This window comes from Dama dama, chromosome 27 (assembly GCF_033118175.1).
Source record: "Dama dama isolate Ldn47 chromosome 27, ASM3311817v1, whole genome shotgun sequence".
Taxonomy (NCBI): Eukaryota; Metazoa; Chordata; class Mammalia; order Artiodactyla; family Cervidae; genus Dama; species Dama dama.
In genome coordinates this window covers 58,164,370-58,187,320 of record NC_083707.1, presented here as the reverse complement: position 1 = coordinate 58,187,320, position 22,951 = coordinate 58,164,370, and the positions used below count along the sequence as shown (strand labels likewise).

Below are 22,951 nucleotides of genomic sequence, written 5' to 3'. Positions count from 1 at the left end.
CCTAAATCCATGGGACATGCATTTGCATTTTATTTCTTGTTCTCGGGGTTATTTGGGGCTAACTTGTAAAAGAAGATGACAAAAATGTTACTTTTCTATCATCTTGAAATCAGAAGTTTCTCTCCCTCCCTTCCCTTCCCCTTCTCTCTTGGTTTTGGAAGCAATAGCATCTGCCATTGATTAAGAAGTGGAAGAAAGTGATGAGTTAAAAGAGGAAGGCTTCTGGGAAGAGCTGCCTTTGCTGTTTTCCTGCTGTGTTCATAAAGCTGTGACTTAGAACACCTTTCTGACCCCAAACCAGGCCCTGTGGTAGGCACCTTTATTATCTGTAATCCTTGCATTAATCCCATAAAGCAGATTTTATTGTTCCTGTTTTATCCTTGAAGAATCTGAAGCTCAGCAAGTTTAAGAAATAAGCCCTAAGGTCACACCCCTTGCTCTTTCAAGGTCAAAACCAGAATTGTAAACCAGGCTTGCTTGACTCCAAAGCCATAGCTCCATCCAGCTCAGAACCACAGACTCCAAATACTCTAAAAAGTACAGTTCTTTCATGTTTTAAAAATCCTAATATATCTGGTCTAGGCCCCTTTGCAAAGGAAACCCCTGAGTAAATCTTGGAAAGATTTACTGTTTCACTGGAGCAAGTATTGAAATACATCTTGCCTACTAGCCCTGTAATTCTGCAGGCAGTGGCTTTAGGCAGTGGCTTTTTAAACATTTCTTTTCTAGACTCTGGTAATTCACAGCAGACAGCTGGATGATGAGATCTCTGTTATCTTCATTTTCCTGATTTAGCTTTTCCTTCCAAAAGCTTTCACACACACTTGGTTGGTGGAATATATTTCTGGCTGCACTATTTTTATTTATGAATTTTTATGTGTGTTAATACTCAGGGGTACCCAAGGGAAGCCTCCACAGACTTTCCTGATTACCAGATGTCACCCTTTCTATGCAACAACCATCTAATCACCACTTCCTCTTGCCAAGAAATGAGAAAAGCATTTTTGGATTTTGAAAACCACACCAGGACACGTGAAGCGTATTAAGAAGGACTGTTTCCCCTGACTCTGCATGCACTCTTCCTGTCTGGGTTTGTTTTTCTAAAAGATAAAAACCACACAGTCGTGTTTGCATTAGAGTTAGATCTAAGAAGTGTCTGCGCTTGCATAACAAGGAGATTTTAGTTTGGCCGGTGCAACTTCATCATTACGTGAGTTGTGTTGTAAGTAATCTCTGAAATGGTATAACATGTGTGGCCAGTGTTTATTTTGTTATGCTTTGGACTCTTTCATTGTTTAAGTGGTGATTCATGATTGATGGCTGTTTACCATGCAAAATAATGCTGTATTCCCAGGAGCTCTGGGAAAACAGGCGGGCACAGTGGAGTCTCAGAGCGCTTTCCCTCAAGCAGGAAGAGAGTGTTAGTTATGCACTTAAGAAAAAGCAGCCAAGGGGAGCTTAGCTCTTCACTGAGCAGGTATTTAAATGAAGCAGTCCATCCTGAAGCTCAGATTTTCTGACAGAGTTCCGTAGCCTTTGGAAAGCATATCAGATCCCTATGTTATCATTTAATTTCACAAAAAAGCAAATGACAGGTGACTTTGGGCTCCACGTGTGGTTGATCCCAAGCCCTTGAAGTGATTGGAAGGGTTAGAGTGCCCAAGTTTAATGTCTTAGATGTAGAAGAAGAGATTATAAGGATTTCATTCATTTGTATGAACTTTAAAACGCCATAGAACATCTCAGAAGCAATACCTTAGATGTGCCATTTAAGTAGAAACAAACAGAACCATATGTTTAAATGTGGTGTTATACTTGACATATCAAAAACACATGCTTTGCCCCTGCATCCAACTTCCTCATGAATCACTCAAGTTTTAAATCATCTAGTACACTGCTCTTCCTCTGATGGTTTTCTATAGGACAGCCTCAAGGAGTACAGTAAGTAATAACAGTGAAATTTTCTGTAGGGCCAGTGTTCTTTTTGGTTGTTAGGATCTTTGACTTTCTTAAACCATGGAAAACTAGGCGGAGTTTATTTCATCGATTGTAAAGGTAGGTCTTAATCCCTCTGTTACAAATAATAATAATCATGAATTGATACCCGAAGGGCTTCTCTTGTCAAGTAAAATTATAATTCCATTGGAGATATTGGGAAATTATGTCTAATGGGAAGACTCTAGACATTGCCACAGATCATCTCTATCAGTAAATGACATACACATATGTATTTCTTTTTAACATAAAATATGTTCATTAGAGATTCAAAATAATCTATATTGAGAGGACCAGTACAGGCAGGCACAGGTATCATTTGTTGGGAGATGGGGTTGGGCTTAGCTGTTTCACTCAAGTCTGCTTTGGGAGCATCCCAGATGTCGCTGCTTTTATAATGCAAGCCCACTTATTTTGCTTTTGAAATAGGATTACCTGTGGAATCCAGGCTGCACATGAAATGTTGCAGGGAGGAATGAGGTGATATTGTGACCCAGTTAGGCATCAGAATGTTCTCTTAGTAGGTGTGATGTTTATAAATTGTATAAAGTAGTTAATAAAAATCTTGTAAACTTTTAAAGCTTGGAGAAGAGATTGCCTAAGCTTCTTCTATGCGTGGTCATTCCCCTAGCAGACCAGTTCACAAAAATTGATTTTGCCAGTAAGATTACACTGACTTGTAAAAGTGGAAAATAATGCTGTTAAGTTATTTTTTACTAAGATGGGATGGAAAAAATACATTTGAGTCTGTCACATTCTTCTTAAAGAGACACAGGGCCTTGTCTAACCTGGCTGAAGGTTTTGACCATTTGATGAAAATGAGAACTTGCTTTGGATTATATGTAAATGCCTAATTTTCCAAATCAGTGGTTTGTGCCCCTGGTTCATACACACAGATGACATGTTAACACAGATGGCATGGTAAGTTTCAGGTGATATCCAACTCCTAGCTGGTGAAGCATCTGTAACTTTTTCCCTTTCTGTTCCACCTGGAAGGCATATCCAGATGCAAATGAGAATGACGTTGCGATGAGAATAACCTTGAATCTGATTTATCTTATGGCTACCAAGAGTTTTTTCATGGAAGTTTAACCATCATAGTCAACTCAAAATATTTTGGTGCATTCTTGAGATTTGCAGACTCACAGTACTCTCATTGATTCATGGACTCTGAATTAACATATGTTGAGTTGGAAGTGGTAAAGGGAGGCATACTTAGAAAGCAGCTGGGAGAGAAGGGAAGGGAAAAGAAGGAGGCTGGAGACGTGGAGAGCTGAGATTTCCTACCTTTTCATTCATTACAAGTATATTTTCCTTTATATCATTGGCCATAGTTGTCTGTTTGTGTCTAATAATTCCACCCTCTGGGTTATCTTAAAACTGGCACCATTGACAGTCTTTTTCCTTGAGAATGGGTCACATTTATACATGTTATGTTATTGAGACCCTGCATCCTGCTATGTTAATCCAAAGAGTATTGATATTTTTCTTTTAGCAGACAGTTAATTAGAAAAAATGAACACTATTTGGCCTGTAGAAGTGGCAGCTCAAGTCTTCATTGAGCCCCTCCTATCTTCAGCTGAGATGTTTCGGGTCTGCTCCTCACACACATGGACGGAGGAGTGACCAGAGATTTGGACAGAGTTTATACACAGAATTCAGGGCTCTCCTTTCCAGGATTCCTTCTCAAATTCTCATGACTCTGGATGCCAAGGCTTTGTCCTCTGATCAGGCCAAAAAATACTGCAAGTTTTGTGTTTTTCTTTTTCTCAGACTTTTAGCTTCCATATGGCATCTGTGATCTGCATACAGGATAAAGCCCTGAAAAGCAGGAAAATTACCCTCTGTCAGTTCCTTGTTGGAAATTTCAACTCACCTCCTAAATCTGTCTGCTTTTATTTACTCTCGAGGATCATCAGGTAGTTGTTTGCTTCTGTTTGCTCCATAGTTTATGGTTGTTATCTGCAGAGGAGGTAGGTCTGTTAGGAGGTCACAGTTTCATACCAGAGATGTGATCTCACCAGTGGAGATCTGCATTTTGAACACCGCTTCTGGGGCAGAGATGTAGGTCTCAGATGTTTATGTTAGTAAATGCCTGTTAGCTGTTCTTAAAATTCAGATAATTTGGGATTCTTTGGATACCTTATGTGGTCCAGGTCTTTCAAAAAGGGAGGGTGGCATTCAAATAACAGAATGCTTGGGCTCCAGTCCCAGGCTTGATAGTAACTAGCTGCCTAGTTATAATAATTATAATCATTATGTTATGATTATTCTACTATTATAACCAGCTAATTATTAGCAAGTCATGTGAATCCTTGTCCTGTAGGATGATGTCCTAATCATCTAATATAAATTTCTTGAAGTCTCAGAGTTAATTCACTTCATAGGATCCAAAGGATTAATGCCATATATTGGGGGGGGAAGAGGTGTGGTCATATGGTACTGATAACATTTTTTCCTTTTATCTCAGATTCCCTCTACTCTAACTTTCCTTTATGCCTCAGTTCTTCTTAGGCACAAGTTATTTCATTCAAAACCACTAACTGAAAATACTGATATTTTTAATCTAACAGATCACGTTTAAAATGTGTTTTTGTTTGTCTCGTAGGAAGAAGTGCTGCAAGGGGTATAAATTTGTCCTTGGACAATGCATCCCAGAAGGTATGTGATGAAAGTCATTATATCTTCTCACCTTGTTTATGACTAATCATCAGAGGTGTATAAAGTTCAGATGTACTACACATGATGTCTATATGTTATCTGTGCATGCATATGTAATTTCTCTCTTTTTTTGGCTTTAAATTCTTCTAATGCCAATTTGCTTGTACATGGCAGGATCTAGCTAAATCATTACCTAGCAAATACACACATACTGGGTAATTCTTATATTTCAGGTTTTGTGTTGTAGAGACTAATTCCCTACTTGGCATTTCATGCACAGTTAGAACACATCCATTCTTCCCAACCTGCCTACCTGCTTTTCATCTGCTAACCTTTAAGCCCCTTCACATGATCATCAGCAAACACTGCTCAGCCCAGCACTGAGACACAGTAATGGCAGACATGGCCCCAGCCCTTAAGATGCACACCCTCAAGCTGGGCTGTGGATGGCGTGGAAACAGAGAGACCTGGGGTTTAATCATGCCTCCACATTGCCATACCCATGTGGGCAGCTGTAACAAAATCACCTCAGACTGTGCGGAGACTGGGAGATCCAAGATAAGGCACTGACAGAGCCCAGTGTCTGGGAGCCCGCCCAGGCTCACAGACAGCCATCCTCTTGGAGTGTCTTCACACGGTGGAAGGGGCAAGGGAACTCTCGTGGGTCTTTCTTCTAAGGGCACAAATCCCACTTCTGAGGGCATCACCCTTCTGATACAATAATCTCCCCAAAGCCTGCACCTCCTAATACCATGATATTGCGGGATCAGGATTTCAACATGAATTTCAAGAGGACACACACATTCAGTCCATAACACACATCCTGCTAGCCATGACCTTGGGCATATGACTTTCTAAACCTCAGTTTTTGCAGAAAATGCTAATTCTTGACTTGTGGTGCTTTTAAAGAGTATTACCACATGTAAACTATTTGGAACAGAGGCTGATTCAGTGCTTGATAAATTGTGGTTGCTGATATTACTGATAACTGCAATATGCATAATAGAGACATACATATTGCAGGGGGGGCACATAGCCCCAAAGACCAGGATGGTCACAGGTGGTCTCAAGAAGGAGAGGAGACTGGAGCTAGGTTATGAGGAAGGCAGGACTTAGACAAGGAGAAAGACAATCGCAAAGGATGCCGGGCAGAATGCTGACCCAGAAGCACTAAGATCTGTTGGGAGAGCCTGAGCTTAGTTTGCCAGCACTGGGCTGGGCTGGAGGCAGGTGAGTAGCTGATGGGAAATGGTTTCCTTCACTGCTGGCCAAGAATCCAGGTCTCTTTAGAGGACCTGGAGCCCAGCCACGCTAATTACATTGCATTATCTCATAGGGAGCAATTTCTTTATCAGTTAGAGTTAAATGAATCCTTCTTGTTTATTGCCCTGTTTTGCAGAAGAGTTCATTAAACCATAGCTGCTGACTCTGACAAAGCTGCTTTGGGAAGGTTGGTTAGGAAATTTCTTCATGTATTTTGGTTTATGTGGGTCTCTCCAAGATGGAATTTCTCACTGCCAGCGAGTTTTGTTAGAGCTTGGTGGGGAAAAAACCACAAAAGTCAAAATAATTGGGATCTTTTATAAGCAGCTTCTCTCAGTCACCAGCTGAGTCCTTTATATTTCAATTTGGTAGATATGAAAAGAAAATTAAGTCTTGGCCCATCAATTTGAGATCTCAGCTAAAGACCTTGCCCAACCTGATGAAAAACACATTACATGGATACCACACGCTTCGAGTTTCTTTAAATAATAGGTGTTGTGGTTTCTAACATCTAAGCCTAAAACCAGTCCCCCTCACTCTACAGTAAGACATTATCAGCACCCAGGATTAATTTAATTTAGAGCTGAGAACTTCCAGGAAAAGTGGTCCAAGTGCTGAAAGTTGCTTTGCCATAACTAGCTCTGTTCCATTGCTTTTCACTGGAACATTTTTTAAAGTTGGTTTGTTTTCCTCTGTGGGAATAAGTCAGTGTGTGTTTGTGTTTATCACTAAAGAAATCTTTAATCATAAAGGTTTCTGTTTCCAAAGAATGCAAAGTGTAGCATTTCAGAAAAGATGGTGTATTAGTCACGATTCTCCAAAGAAACAGATTTATTTTAAGGAATTGGCTCATGAGATTATAGAGGCATGCAAGTCCAAAATGTGCAGACTAGACCAGCAGACTGGAGATCTAGGGAAGAGTTACAGTTTGAGTCTGAAGGCCATTGCTGGCAGAAGTCCCTCTTTATTGATGGAAGGCCATCTTTTTTTTAATCTAAGTCTTCAATTGATTGGATGAAACCAAGCCACAGTATGGGCAATCTGCTTTACTCAACATCTACTAATTTAAATGTTAATCTCATTAAAAAAAAAAAAAAAAACTCCACAGAAACTTATAGAAAAATGACCAGATACTTGGGCACTGTGGCCTAGCCAAATTAACACTTAAAATTAGCCATCACAGATAGTAAAAGCAGACTAGAATTTCTAAACAAATATTCTAGGGAGGAGAAGCTGCAATTTTAAAAGTGTCACTGTCTCATATTTGTTTAAATTTCAGCAGCTTGTGTCTGTGGGCCAAATGTGGCCCACCACTTGTGTTTGTAAATAAAGCTTTATTGAAACACAGACATACCCATGCACTTAAATATTGTCTATGGCTACCTTTGCCCTACAACAGCAGCTTGAGTAGTTGCAACAAAGGCCCGCCTGCAAAGCCAAACGTATTATCTGGCCCCTTTACAGAAAAAGTTTGCCAACCCCTGCTCTAAGTGTTTTCTACATTGGCCAGATGATAGGCGAATCAGACTTGTTCTGGTTCAGTAATTACTAATTGAGCACAAACTGTAGGAAGAAAATAGTGCTGGTTACCCCAGGGAAAACAGTCCCTGTCGGATATTGACAGTCAATCATGATAGTAAAAGAAGCTAAAGAACAGGTAAAGCTTTTACTTACTGCATCACTCAATTTAATCTTCCTACAAGCAGCATGAAGCTGGTCTTAGCAGTATCCCTGTATTGCAGGTAAGGAAGTTGAGGCTTAAAGACCTCAGGATCACAGAGAGGGCGGCAGGTTGGGAGGGCTGGCTCCAGACCTTGTGCTTCTCCTCACGCTGCATCGTGCCTCCTAACATAGAGCCTGGCACACAGCGGGCCTTCGGCAGATATGGCAGAGCAGATCCAGTCTTGTGTGACCAGTGGGATACAGACACTAGACTCTGTGGAGGACTTCAAGAAGTCTTCTTAAAGAAGTGACATTTGAACTCAAGATCGGGTAGGCACAGTAATGAAATGCTGAGAGGAAGAGCAGAGGGTTGACTGGACGGAGAGGGTGAAAAAAGAATACACAAAAGTGTTGAGGTAAGAAGATAAAAGTGGGAGAGGAGAGAGAAAAAGTTGGCTTAAAACTCAACGTTCAGAAAACTAAGATCATGGCATCTGGTCCCATCAATTCATGGCAAATAGATGGGGAAACAGTGAGAGACTTTATATTTTGGGCTCCAAAATCACTGCAGATGGTGACTGCAGCCATGAAATTAAAAGACGCTTGTTCCTTGGAAGAAAAGCTATGAGCAACCTAGACAGCATATTAAAAAGCAGAGGCATTACTTTGCCAACAAAGGTCTGTCTAGTCAAGGCTATGGTTTTTCCAGTGGTCATGTATGGATGTGAGAGTTGGACTATAAAGAAAGTTGAGCGCTGAAGAATTGATGCTTTTGAACTGTGGTGTTGGAGAAGACTCTTGAGAGTCCCCTGGACTGCAAGGAGATCCATCCAGTCCATCCTAAAGCAGATCAGTCCTGGGTGTTCATTGGAAGGACTGATGCTGAAGCTGAAACTCCAGCACTTTGGCCACCTGATGGGAAGAACTGACTCATTTGAAAAGACCCTTATGCTGGGAAAGATTGAGGGCAGGAGGAGAAGGGGATGACAGACGATGAGATGATTGGATGGCATCACTGACCTGATGGACATGAGTTTGATTAGGCTCCGGGAGTTGGTAATGGACAGGGAGGCCTGGTGTGCTGTAGTCCAGGGGGTCACAAAGAGTCAGACACGATTGAGCAGCTGAACTGAAGAAGCCATGGGTGTGATACGGGATGATGGGGAAGAGAGTGTATTCCTTATTGAAGCATGAGGAATTCATAAATGAGTCTTAAGGTTGGAAGTGTTAGTCTCAGGGATAGAATACCAGACCTCAAATGCAAGAGTGAGCCATTTATATATAATGTTAACGAGCACAGTTTGCAGGCTTTTTGAGCAAGGTGGTGACCACAGAGCTATGCTTTGAGAATAGTACAGGCCTGGTGGTGTTGCATAGAATGGATTTAAGGGGGAAGAATCTTGAGATGAGAATTAATAAGGGAGGTTCTGAAGACCAGAGAATGGTGACAAGAGAAACAAAACAAGTGAAAATAGAGAAATTGTAGCAATAAAGCTACATGGCAGAAAGCTGGTAGTCGCTGGAAAACCAGCATTACAAAGGCAAAGTTGAATAAATTCACTAGTCTTGCCACCTCCAGAAATCCTGCAAAATAGGTCGGGGAAAGGTGTATGGTGGAGAGCAGGGGGTTCACAAAAGACACATAAACCCACAAAAACAAAGAAAAAGGAAGAGGAGAGAACACCAACACAGTTTTGGAGCCTGGAGAACAGAGGTGGTCAGTAACGTAAGCAAAATGGTCAAGTTGAATCCTTAACCAGCATCCAGGTAAACTAAGGAACAACCCAATTTACACCAAAACAAATAACAGTCAGAGAAGCTAAAAGTTTCCTGAAACAGAGGTACTAGAAAGAGGAAAGTGATGTGCAGGAGAATTGACTGAAAATCTGTTTAAGAAGAAGTCAGACTCCCAGAACTTGTCTTCCATTCCACTGAGACAGAAATTGCCCCTTCCAAGATCAGCAAAAGACCAGAGATGCTGATTCTTTTGAGAGGGTACCCAGAAGGTCCTGGGACTGCAGGGTGCCAGTCAGAGATGGAGGCAGGGCTCTGATGCTGAAAATGGAAGGGTTTAGTAAAGGACTGCTTACACATTAAATGTTGAAGCCCTCAACCTTCTTCTCCCCATGAGTTCCAGCATCAGGATTTACTTATCAGGTAAGGACTTGGAGATGTCTCTCTGGACATTCTAAAAAAGGCAGAGAATATGACAAAACCCACTGAAAAAGTAAATAAATAAATAAAGGAAAAAAAATAAAAAAGGCAGAGAAAAGTCCTAAAGAAACTAACATTGAAATGTACCAGCCAAATCATTTAAACAAAGCCCAGTGTTTACAAAGTCTGCTGCATGCAAAAAGCTTCTATCTAGCCAATATTGTAGCCTTCTATTTAGCTAGTTTTGTGGTTTCACCTCCATTTAGCTATAATTTTTTTTTATATTTTAGTTATTCTGTTTAACCGTGAATCAGTTACAGCAGACGTCCAAACAAGATCACCACTCATTAGAGGAAAATCTACGATAAGAAACATACAGGGGGGGAAAGTCTTAGAGAAAACACCGCACAGAAAGAAGACAACTTCAAAGTAACTACCATTTATATGCCAGTGATACAGAAATGGTATAGCACCCATGGGACCAGAACGTGATGTGGTTAAAAAGGAACCTTGAAAGAAGAAATAGAGAATCCTTGGAGATTAAAAACCTGATAAAACAAGAATGGGGGAGGGGCTGGGAGATGAGATTGAGAAAATCTCTCAGGAACGAGAGCCTGAAGAAAAAACAGATCGAGGAAATAAAAATTAGTAAAAGAGAAACTGAGAATGTTAGAGGACCAGCTCAAGGCATGCAGCATCCAAATGACTGAGTTCCACATGGAGCAGAGGAAGAAGGGAGAAATCGTGAAAGGGTAAATCAAGATAATTCTCTAGAATTGAAGGAGAGGGATTTCTAGATCAAAAGAACCTGCCAAAAATTGACGGGGTCCCACATAAAGACATCATTGTGAGATATGAGTACCCCGGAGCAAAAAGAAAATACTAACTAAAGGAGAAAAAATGAGATTCTTTCAAAAGATCAAGAATTAGAATCTCACAGGACTTAACACCAAGTCTAAAAGCCAGATGACAAGGGAGCATTTCCTTCAAAATTCTGAGGGAGTTTTCCAAACCTAGAATTGTATACAAACTAGCTATAGGGGTTGAAAAAAGGCATTTTTAGGCACACATGATTTCAGAACTTAAGACCCTCCTCGGTCTGTCTCCCTCGCACCCAGCTCACCCCTCAGCCCTATTCTCCGGACTTAATAATGTTAATGTACATACTTTAGATTCTTTTCCATTATAGATTATTACAAGATTCTGCATACAGTTCCCTTTGCTACACAGTACCTCCTGGGTGTTTACTTTATATGTAGTAGTGGGTACTGTTAACCCCACACTCCTGACTTACCCCTCCTCCTCTTTCCCCTTAGATAACCATAAGTTTGTTTTCTATGCCTGGAAGTCTGTTTCCAAGTCTGTTTTGTAGATTTATTTGTCTTAATTTTTAGATTCCACACATAAGTAGTATGTCTTTCTCTGTCTGACTTCACTTAGTATGATGTTCTCTGGGTCCATCCATGTTCCTGCAAATGGAATTATTGTGTTCCTTTTTGTGGCTGAGTAATATTCCATTGTATATACATACCACATCTTCTTTCCCCATTCCTCTCTTGATGGACATTTAGAGTGCTTCCATGTTCTGGCTATTGTAAATCGTGCTATGAACGGTGAGGTGCATCTTGTTCTTCAGTCACTCAGTCATGTCCAACTCTTTGTGACCCCATGGACTGCAGCACACCAGGCTTCCCTGTCCATCACCAACTCCTGGAGCTTGCTTAAGCTCATGTCCATCAAGTCGGTGATGCCATCCAACCATCTCATCCTCTATCGTCCCCTTCTTCTCCCACCTTCAATCTTTCCCAACATCAGGGTCTTTTCCAGTTAGTCAGCTCTTCGCATCTGGTGGCCAAAGTATTGGAGTTACAGCTTCAGCATCAGTCCTTCCAATGAATATTCAGGACTGATCTCCTTTAGGATGGACTGGTTGGATCTCCTTGCAGTCCAACAGACTCTCCAGAGTCTTCTCCAACACCACAGTTCAAAAGCATCAATTCTTCAGCCTTAGCTTTCTTTATGGTCCAAGTCTCACACCCATGCATGACTACGGGAAAAACCATAGTTTTGACTAGATGGACCTTTGTTGTAAAAGTAATGTCTCTGCTTTTTAATATGCATGTAGTCCTAGATAACTATTTTAATACCAGGAAAAACAAAAGAGTCTTCCAGAAAAGATAGGGAATTAGAGTATGCTTCCAGACTCAGCAAAAAATAAATAGTTTTTATATTGTCATTATGGTGCCAACACTGAAGACTTATCAAACAAAAATTTCATGGAGCCGACAAGAGCAAGATGGAGGCAGTAGGAAGTGTGGAGGTGGCTGGGGAAACAGTGATAAAGCTGAAGGCATCTCATCCAAGGCTAGAAACCCACGGAGAGCAGTTAGCACACGGAGGAGGAGGAGGCACTACTGCAGCTGATACTCAGAGACACAGAGGTAGACCGTGAAAGAACCAGCCAGGCGAGGCGGAAGGGGTGCCCAGGGGAGCTGGAATGGGGAAGAGATCGGGGCTGCTGTCTTTCAAAGTCGGTTTTATTTGAGCGTAATAGTCAATGCGGGACCCCTGACTTCCTTCTCCTCCACCTGCTATTTGACTGGCTACAGCTGGGCAGCCCACAGCCAATCCTGGCAGAGCCGTTGTTCTTAAGCAAAAAGAGCACAGAACGTGGGTCGCCTCGAGGTGATGCTTTGTTGAAGAAAACGCGTTTGACCAGGGACACGCACAGCCAAAGCAACCCTGGAATCACGTCTGCGGAGAGGAGCAGTGAGCAAGGGCCGCCTTCCACGCCGTCATGAGTTTGGTGTGATTCATGGGGTCTCGCTGACCCTGCCCGCATCGGGGCCTGACAGCCCCCCGACTCCAGCTCTGAATGTGGCCGAGCAAAGCCAGGCTCCCTCCGTGTCCGGGGCTGCGGTGTCTGTCAGCACCTGGGGAAGATAGTGCACTGATTAATGAGATGCTGGGTCTAGTCCGAAATAGATGCAGTCTGAGCTCCGGACTTACAGCCAAGTCCCTTCAGAGGCTCATTAAACGTGAGTTTGTTTGTAAGGACTGAGAAAGATGGAGACGCCTTGATTCTTGGCGAAACAGAGCATCCGCCCCAGTTTGCACGGCGTTAGGGCTGGAAGGACAGCTCCAGCCATTCGACCTTACCCAGCCGCCTCCCAGCATGCCGAATCGACACTCCCCCGCCCGCCTGCCCGCCTCCAGGCCACCCAGATGTCAGCCTCCTCACACTCCTCCTGGGAGCCTGCCTGACTTTCAGCACCTCCACCCCTCACATGGTGATGCGGACGCCCATCATCAGGGCTGGCTGTTCTTCCGTGTCCAGCTGGAAGGAATTCCCCTCTCACTACAGCAGCTGGTGGGAAAGAGGAAACGGGCCCCAGGTAATTCAGCAGCACCTGGCCGTCTAAGGCATCTTTGTTCTCTGGATGAGCGACAGAGACCAACTACTGCCGCAGGAACAAACACACTGTGGTAAAGCAACTGTTCACCAATTTAAAAAAATGATCAGCCACCGAACTGCACACTATAAAAGGATGAATTTTGTGCTACGTGAATTATATTTTAAGAAAGCCATTCGATTTGAAAAGAAAAAGGGAAAGGCAACAAAAGAGAAATAAAAACGACCGAAGCAGAAATTCTCAGATCAATATTTAGCAAGAATAAACATTAAAAAAATTTTTAAATAAATATGAAACTTTAATATCTATATATTGACATTTTTAAAGTTATATGTGTCCAAGTACCCAAAGGAAAATCTCCTTTTACCCCAGGGCCTGTGTGTATTTAGATTTGAAGATCTTTGAGCTAGATGAATTTGAGGTTACTTTTACATAGTAAGCACATTCTACATAGATTGTGCCAGTCAGTAAGCTATTACAGTTTATAATGATGCTCTTGTAGGAAACAATGATGGTGAGGTGATGCAGGGGAAAATTGCAAGTGATATTTTCCTTGAACCTTTGAGATGCTGAACACTTGGTTACCCGTTGCGGCACTCCTGGAAGGTTCCCTGTAACCTGAAGAATTCATTTCCCCCGCGCGTAGCAGGTCACATCACAGTTCGCTGTGAGCTGAGAGGGAGCTGGAAAGTCTGCTTCCGGCCAGGGCTGGGCGGCCCCCGCCTCGCGAGTGGCTGTGGCTGATGTGAGCTCACGCTCTCCTCTTTCAGATTATGACGTGTGTGCCGAGGCGCCCTGCGAGCAGCAGTGCACGGACAACTTTGGCCGCGTGCTGTGTACGTGTTACCCGGGATACCGCTACGACCGGGAGAGGCACCGGAGGCGCGAGAAGCCGTACTGCCTAGGTGCGTGGGCATGCGCGTTACTTCCCAGCTCCGAGGACCTGCCTTTTTCTGGTGATCCTGCTGGACAGTCTTCATCAGTGGGGACCCCAGGGGCCACGTTGATCCCTCCTGTTACATCCTGGTACTTGTATGGATGGAGTTGGGTTGGTACTTACATCCTGGTATGTGTTGGATGGAGTTGGGTTGGTACTTAGATCCTGGTATGTGTTGGATGGAGTTGGGGTGGTACTTAGATCCTGGTATGTGTTGGATGGAGTTGGGGTGGTACTTACATCCTGGTATGCGCTGGATGGAGTTGGGGTGGTACTTAGATCCTGGTATGTGTTGGATGGAGTTGGGTTGGTACTTACACCCTGGTATGTGTTGGATGGAGTTGGGTTGGTACTTAGATCCTGGTATGTGTTGGATGGAGTTGGGGTGGTACTTAGATCCTGGTATGTGTTGGATGGAGTTGGGGTGGTACTTACATCCTGGTATGTGCTGGATGGAGTTGGGGTGGTACTTAGATCCTGGTATGTGTTGGATGGAGTTGGGGTGGTACTTACATCCTGGTATGTGCTGGATGGAGTTGGGTTGGTACTTACACCCTGGTATGTGTTGGATGGAGTTGGGGTGGTACTTACATCCTGGTATGTGTTGGATGGAGTTGGGGTGGTACCGTTCTAGGGGTCACTGCCTCCACCATGATTATGAAAAAAAAAAAAAAAAAGATCCTTGAGGGAGTGGGTACCACTCAGATCCTCATTGGCAGTGAGATGTAAGAACATGAGAAGGGGAATATTATCAAATGAAAACTAGAATAAGGTTAACAAAAATGTATTAGTGAGCAGAAATGGGAAAATGCAGCACAAGTGAAATGAGAAGCAGCCTTCTCTCAGAAGACGACTGGCAAGAGAGACTGGGAAAGAGGAGGGGTCCATATGGCAGACGGGCTGGAGATGGGTCGGAGGGAGCTGAAGCCTCCTGGGGCCCAGCTGAGCAAAGCCAGCATGTCCGTCCCCACCGGCTTGCTCCCACCACCCCCTCTCACTGGGCTTCCCAGCCCTGTTCTCCTTGGGTGTCTGAGGCAGGTTCATGGTCCCTGGAGCTGCTTGTATCTTAGTGTGGTCCTTCCATGGCTAAACTGTCTCAGAGACACTTGGGCTTCTTACTTTAAAAAAAAAACGTTTCCTAGTCTCCTCTCAACTCCCAAGGGTCGATGCAGAAATCTACATCTGCACAAATGCACAGTGAACAAGTTTGAGTTTCAGCTCAAAGATGGACTGGGGAGACGGAAGGGAGATCTGAGTAGAAAATAAAGCAGTCCCCTTCTCTGCCCCAGGGGGGCTCTGGAGAGCCTCATTTTAAGAAACGTTCTAGATGGTAGGTCTCCTGGCTTCTCCCCTGCGGCACCTGGGATGCCTCCCACTGACCAGGAATGGAGGTGAAACCACCCGGCTAAGAAAGGGGGACCCGTGGGCTCTCCTCCAGAGAGTGAGGTACCCCCGTTGGTCAGCATCTGAGGTCCCAGGTGTCATGACTGATTCCAGCTGTGGTGGCTCTGGTACCCGGTTCTTTTCACCTGGGTACCAGCAGCGCTGGCCTGCGGTTGAGAGTTCCACCTCTCTCTCCCCGCTTGCAACCTTGTCCTCCCAGCTGTGGACAGTAGAGGCAGCCTCCTCCTTGGGCTTGGGGCACGTGGACAGAGGTGGTCAGCCCGAGGAACTGCAGAGGAGGCGCCGGCCGTGACGTCTTAGTCCTCAGGTGACGGCATGGACTGCCATGTGGGGAGCACCCAGACGACCATGTGCCCCTCATGGGCACACAGGGTCTCCTAGAGGTGGGTCCCGGGCAGCTGGTCCAGCGAGTGGCTGGGTCACTGCCAGCATTCCGGAGCACAGTGCGGGGCCTCTCCTCTGGACGCATGTGCACAGTCTGGGCTGTGTGTCCTGGCCCCGGCCCAGTGTCCACAGCCAATGAGCAGGAAATGGGGTCTGAGCCTCCCTCTCTTCTACGGGAAAACCGTGTGGTTCCCACTGGTTCAGTAGGGGAGCAGGTCTGAGACGTACACGGTTCATGCGGACTCTCACAGGCTCCTTGTTTGATGGTGTCGTGGCTCATTTCCACCTCTCAGGAGGGGTCTGTTTGGGTCATCGATGGGGCTGAGCTTTTCTGGGGAAACTCTGTCCATTAGACCCACTGTGACGATTTTCCTTTATCAGAAGCGGCTCTAACTGGGAAGGAGCCAGTGGCCTTAAGGAGCCAGGTCACCACCATGCTGTTAGGAGCCTACGGTCAGAAAGGGATCATAAAAACCCTGTGCACACTAGGGTCTTGGTAGGAAGTGATTTCTATGAAAGTGGTTTTCCAAAACATGTTGCCATCCATTATCTCATTTCCTCTTCCAAGGAGCCCTGCAGAGTGGTTAGGGCGGACTTCACTGCGGAGTCCTCCAGTGAGACCTTCAGAGGCTAGCAGCGCCTGCCCCGAGCCACGTGACTTGGTGGCAGCATAGCCCCAACCAGGAGCCCCATCAACCATCAGTCTGTTGCCATGGTGACCTTGCCGGAAGTGCACTTGTCTGGTCGGCCCATGTCTCTAGCTTCCCGCCTTCTCCCAGGCTCTGGTGACAGGCCTGGCAGAGTGTCCTTCACCGACATTAGCAGAAGGGCCAGGCCTCTTGGATCAGAAGTGGTCTCTTTGAGACTGAGCGTTCTCTGCATTTGGTTCAAACCCAGATATCGACGAGTGCGCCACGAGCAATGAGACGCTGTGCGCGCACGTCTGCGTCAACACCCTGGGGAGCTACCGCTGCGAGTGCCGGGAGGGCTACGTCCGGGAGGACGACGGCAGGACGTGCGCCAAGGGGGACAAATACCCCAACGACACCGGTGAGTAGGGCGAGAGGAGCACCCCGCTGATGATGGACGGGTGGATGGACGATGGGCAGGCAGGCACTTGGGAACCCACGCGTTTCCTCCGGAAGCTACAGATAGGAAGTGGTGTCTGTGTGAATGGCAGGTGGGATCTGGGTGAGAGGAAGGAAGGACAGACGGTCACACCCCTGGAGACCCAGTGAACGGGGGCCTGTTGGCCGCTAGGCTCGCGAGCTGCTCGTGTACTGGGAGACTCTGCACCCAGCACAGAGGGGGCGTGCTGGTGGACAGATGAGCAGGACTCAGGGCCCAGCTGAGACCAAACCATGAGGGACAGGGATGAGGCCAGATGCACCCGGTTCCCCCAAGGAAGATGAATGGGCTGAGTAAAGACACGAAACGCTTCTGGGTGAGGCAGCAGTCCACCTCAGTGCTGCCCAAAGCAGAGCCCGTGGCCCCGCGCCTGCGCGGGAGCAGTTACGTGGTTCATGATCAGGTGAAAAACAGAAATGGAGAGGTGGAGAACTGTTTTCTGGTCACTCATTTTTATTGCCTTTAGCATACCCAGTGGAGGCCTTTTAGGCACTGGCCTTTCTTCAGAGAGTTTGAGAAACTAATTTATATTCTTTTGGCTGGATTCAGCTGAGATGTCTGATGGCTTAGGGATGTGATCCGCCTGAGTGTTGGTCACTGCCCTCTGTAAGCGGTGCGGACAGAAGATGGGACCTTTGCATCCCATTCCAACCCCGGGAGGTCTGGAAGCTGCTGGCATCTCCCTGAGCTCAGGGCCCAGCTCCACCCCCTCGGGAGGGGAAAGAGGCAGGAACACTCATCTCTTTGGAGAGATCAGCTGGACCTGGGCCGTCTCGGACGGGGAGGGGGCTCCCAGGGCAAATCATCTGAACCAAGAACTGCAGGGAGAGGAAGGGACCAGGACTGCTGGGAGCTCAGCAGGTAGCACTTCTCCCGTGTAACCTGATAGTCTAAAAAGGGTGGACGCTGTCGCCATCAGCCGGGGACAGCCAACAGCTGGTGACCAGCTGCCGGGCACAGAAAAACTACAAAGCCGACCCCGAGAGCAACCAGGGTGAGTCATGAGCCACCCGCCGTCTATCAGGAGTGACGTGAAATGTCTGCATGGAGTCAGCGCAGGGTGGGCAATGGGGATCATTGGACTCGATCAGAGGGCTCAGTGCAGCGCTTTCTAAAGCCTGAAGCACGGGGAGCCGAGGTGCCCAGAGGTGCGGGAAAGCAAGGGCTCACAGTGTTTTGAGCATCAGGGTTGATTGAGAAAAGATGAATTCACCACGGAGTCACAGAGGACTCACGGTTGGTTTTCGTGTTTTACTGAGAAAAACGTTCAACACCGGTAACCAAGGACGTCAGGGGTAGGAGCTGAGGGGAGTAATTCATACCCATAATTAAAATGATGGGAAAGGACAGGCACATTCTATGCCTTGAACGTTAGAATCATTACTTAAATTCTGGGCCCCCAAGGAGGTGGGGAGCTGGCTTTGATGATTCAGGCAATAAGAAGTAAGTGTTCTGGATTCACCTCTTCAGCGGCTGTGATGCAGCAGTAAGTTCCTTGGCTTGGGAGTCAGGAGAGCTGGTAGTCAGAACATCTGCAGTGTCTACCTGCTGGATGTCACTGCTCAGGCAGCCCTCCCCGCCTCAGTTCCCTCCTCTGTAGACACAGCGGGTGGGGCTAGGTGAGCACTGAAGACCCTTTTACCATCACAAATCTTTTCCACAATTTGATGTGATTTAGACAAAGATCCATATAGTCAAAGCTATGGTTTTTCCAGTAGTCATGTACCAGTGTGAGAGTTGGACCATAAAGAAGGCTGAGCACTGCAGAATTGATACTTTCAAACTGTCATGCTGGACAAGATTCTTGAGAGTCCCTTAGACTGCAAGGAGATCCAGCCAGTCCATCCTAAAGGAAATCAGTCCTGAGTATTCATTGGAAGGACTGATGCTGATGCTAAAGCTGAAACTGCAATACTTTGGCCACTTGATGCACGGAGCTGACTTGCTGGAAAAGACCCTGATGCTGGGAAAGATTGAAGGTGGGAGGAGAAGGGGACGACAGAGGATGAGATGGTTGGATGGCGTCATTGACCCAATGGACATGAGTTCAGGCAAACTCTGGGAGCTAGTGAAGGATGGGAGAAGGAAATGGCAGCCACTCCAGTATTCTTGCCTGGAGAATCCCAGGGACAGAGGAGCCTGGTGGGCTGCCGTCCATGGGGTCACAAAAAGTTGGACATGACTGAAGTGACTTCACAGCAGCAGCAGTGAAGGACAGGGAAGCCTGGCGTGCGGTAGTCCATGGGGTCGCAAAGAGTTGGACACAGCTGAGCGACTGAACAACAAGAAAGTGTCAGTAGAAGTAATTTAAGCCCTACCAGCCCCACGAGTCCCTGAGCAGCTTTTGTTTCTTTGTGCTTTTATCTAAGTGAGTTCAAGACTCGAAGGCATGCCTGTCCTCAGCACCTTCTAAACCCAGAACTTTGTCCTACAGTATACCTAAAGGTGGAGAATTCTTATCCAGATATTTAGCTCAGTGGTAAGGCAAGTTAGGAGCCAGACCAGCACCGCATCTGGGATGCCAGAGGCTGCTACGCAGTTTCATCCGTTTTGGACTAATTCTTAAGCCCCATATTTCATCACAGTCATTTTTCTTTTGAAGAAGAGATAATGATGGAGTATAAACACGTGTGATCTGAGTCTCTCTTCCAAAATCCACCCCCCCCCCTTTTTCTTTAAACTTTGCGTTGTCTGCTGTCTGTAATGTTAGAGGAATTTTAAATCGACCACAGCCTCAGCTCAGTCTTCAGGAAGTTCGTAGACAGCAGAAGGGCTGGCCTTAGGATGGCCTCTGCCCATGGCAGGTTGGTCGTGTGCCCACAGACATCGGGATGCAAGCATCTGGCCAGTGGCAGGAACGGCACACTCCGCCACTTTGATCTTTATCTCTTTTCAAATGTGTGTCTGGAGCCAGTGACGTCACCCCCAGGACATCTGTGGTCCCGATGCAGAGACACAGACGTGCTGGCTCCATCGTAATTAGCTTGCTGATCTCTATTTTTCTACCTCTGTGTTTTTCTTTTTTTTTTTTCCTGATAAAGTGACCTTGACCCCCAACATCACTTATTACAGGGACGGCCAGGTGTTTCATATAACTTTCAGGCTCCACTAATCCATAGATCAGCCATTCTCAACCTGAGGAGCTTTCAAAGGCTGATGCCGTCCCCTTGCTGTGACCCCCAGGTGGGTGGGGTGCAACGTGGTCTTCAGGAATTTTAAATAGCCCCCCACCACCACCCTAGATGGTTGCAGTGTACCACCAGAGTTGAATACTACCCACCAGGCACAAATCTGCAGTCAGTTTTTAAAACCACATGTATTTGGTGACTCTGCCTGTATGAAATACGTCGAGACCATTTTTTAGTTTTTCCAAATTTGTTAAATATTACTAATATGGTATCTCAGGAATTCTGTTTATAATGCTATGTACAGCTCCCTCAACTTAAGTAAAAATTAGAGCTACGCGCCCCCCTGTGGCTTGTCGATAATACTGCACCTTTGAAATCTGAAGGCGTTGGAGCAGGGTAAAGGATGGCTCTCTTGACGCGGTCTTGGTCAGACGCGTGACCCTGTCGTTAATGGTCGTGGTCAGACGCGTGACCCCATCGTTAATGGTCGTGGTCAGACGCGTGACCCCATCGTTAATGGAGAGCACGGGGAACATGGAGAGCCAGAGATGTCTACCCACATTTCTAAAAGAATTACTAATGTAGCCTGCTCAGGATTTTCTTAGCTCTGCATCTTACTGTATCCTGCATTAGAATAGGATCCATGAGCTCCGATTCAGGGTAGATTGCATGTTTTGTGTTTGCACACACCATTATTATCTTCAGACCCTCTGGAAGCTATTTTCAAAGGATGATGCAAAGAACCCTCCCTTGATCTGTAATTTTGCAGGAAACTTAATAAACGATGATAGCCAACCATGACAATGATACTAACATTTCTCGGGCGCTTGCCGGCTGCCAGGCACTGCTCTGGTGTCTTACAGGGGGTGTCTCCTCAATGCCTCGTGGCAGCCACAGGTGATGGCGGTTATGGTCGTTTTACCGGCCCAGGAAGGGATGGTCACCAAAGCTGTGACTTAGAGTCAGCGGCAGGATTCGAACCCTGATCGTCTGACGCTGCCAAAGCCTCCGCTCCTTACTCTGCCCCTCCGTGACTGTGGGAGCTTCCAGAGGCTTTGGGACAACGTTGCCCTTGTTCTCTGAGCTGTGATAATTCCACAAAGGGACAGGAAACAGGCCAGGGGTTTTCAGGTGAGCGGTCGTTCGGCAGAGCTGTTTCCCTGGAGCAGGGATGCTGCGCTCACAGGAGCTTCAGAGTCACTTGGAGACTTTGATGGAGAGTCTCCATCACCAGGCCGCACTCCCGGGGTCTGGGAGCTCTCAGAACCCATATGCTGCTGCCGCCGCTGGTCTAGTGATCACACGTGAGAATCACTGCCCACCTGGAAGGCTGTTCTCGGGTGTCCTGAGCAGAACCCCCAGTAGCAGGCTTACTGCACCCCCAGGAGTGCCTGCTTCAGACCCTGTAAGTACTGGTCCTCTGCACACGGCTTTCTGGGAAACCTACACCAAATGACCGTCCTTCTCTGCATCTTACTTTCCTTATCTGTAAAGGAGGTTGAAGTAAAGATGTATCGATTCTAACATTCCACAATCTGAACAAAATAGTGTCTAGAGCCTGGTAAAGAGGTTTATTATCCTGAAAATATCAAGTGGCCTTAATCACACCGATACTCAGTAAGTTTAGCTGAGTGTATAAAAGTAGAAATGGACAGGTGGGCTTTTAACTCTTGTTTGTGATGGACCAGTTCTGCCAGCAGGGCTGGTTCCTTAAAAGAAAGGTTGATCTGAAATCATTTATTTTACACTGTCGGCACCTCACATGGGGCTTGGTAAATAGATGTTCCATAACAGATAAGAGGGAGAGAGAGATGGATGGATGAGAGATAAGTGGGTGGGGAGATGGGATGGATGAGACTGATAGATGTGTTATCGGATGGGACTGCATATATTGACCTGTAGATGGGCTGAAAGGGATGAATGCTAACTTGGGAGAGTTGGATGTCCTCCAGCTGTCCTTAAACCTAGCAGACCTGGAGCCACGGTCATCTTCCTGTGCAGAAGTCTACCATCCTCTGCCGTCAGCATGACCAAAGGTGGGGAAGGCTTCAGTCCTTTACCACCAAGCATCTTCTTGCATGAAAATTCCATCCCATCCCTGTTTTGCTGGAGATAAACTAGCTCTCCTCCGTGTTCAAGCTATGTGTGTTCAAGCTCCATGGACAAGTGGACTTGTAAATGGTTCATTAAAAGGGAATAAAGAGTCTGAAGGGACTTGCCTGACTCGGCTCAGATTCAGGAAATCTCAGTTCTAAACCCACATCAGTTAATGACTTGCTGGATAACTTTCCTGACATCGCCGAACCTCAGTTTTCCCTCATTTTGTTGTTCATATTAATCCCAGAATCCTTGACAGTTTTATCAGGCAAAAGGAATTCAAAAGAGCTTGGTGGGCCTGAAGCCTCTGCCAGACACCCTCTCCTGTTGACTAGAACCCAGCCTTGTGCCGAGGATTTAATAGGCGTCACTGCAGTCCGTCCTCACAATAGGCCTGGGTCATAGGAGTTACTGTTTCAGTGTCATGGTTGAGGACGTCAGGGCTCATGGTGATGAGATCATTTCCGCGAGGTCCCCAAGCTAGTGGCAGAGTTGGGGTGCACACCCCTATGCTGACTGAGGAGGTCGTGCCCTTAACCGGCATTTCCCCAGCTCTACTTCACCTTCTCCAGACGAAGACCTTTCTCACAGCTGGTTGTGACGCAGCTGTGATGTGAGTGGGACCGATCTCCTGCAGGTACCGACTGAGCGTGGGGAGGGGGGACGCTCCTGGTGGGACGGAGTTAGCCTAGAAGATGGGGATGAGCAAGCAGCCCTGTTACATC

The 22,951-nt window shown here is 46.1% G+C and overlaps 1 protein-coding gene across 2 annotated transcripts in view; it reads left to right on the top strand.

Moving 5' to 3' along the window:
- The window catches only part of CCBE1 (collagen and calcium binding EGF domains 1), a 224,987-nt gene that overhangs the window by 176,503 nt on the left and 25,533 nt on the right, over positions 1-22,951 (top strand). For both annotated transcript variants that reach the window (XM_061131352.1, XM_061131351.1), the window contains exons 3-5: positions 4,604-4,656; positions 13,919-14,053; positions 16,771-16,923. In XM_061131352.1, the coding sequence (XP_060987335.1) occupies positions 4,604-4,656; positions 13,919-14,053; positions 16,771-16,923 (341 nt within the window). The remainder of the gene's footprint in view (positions 1-4,603; positions 4,657-13,918; positions 14,054-16,770; positions 16,924-22,951) is intronic.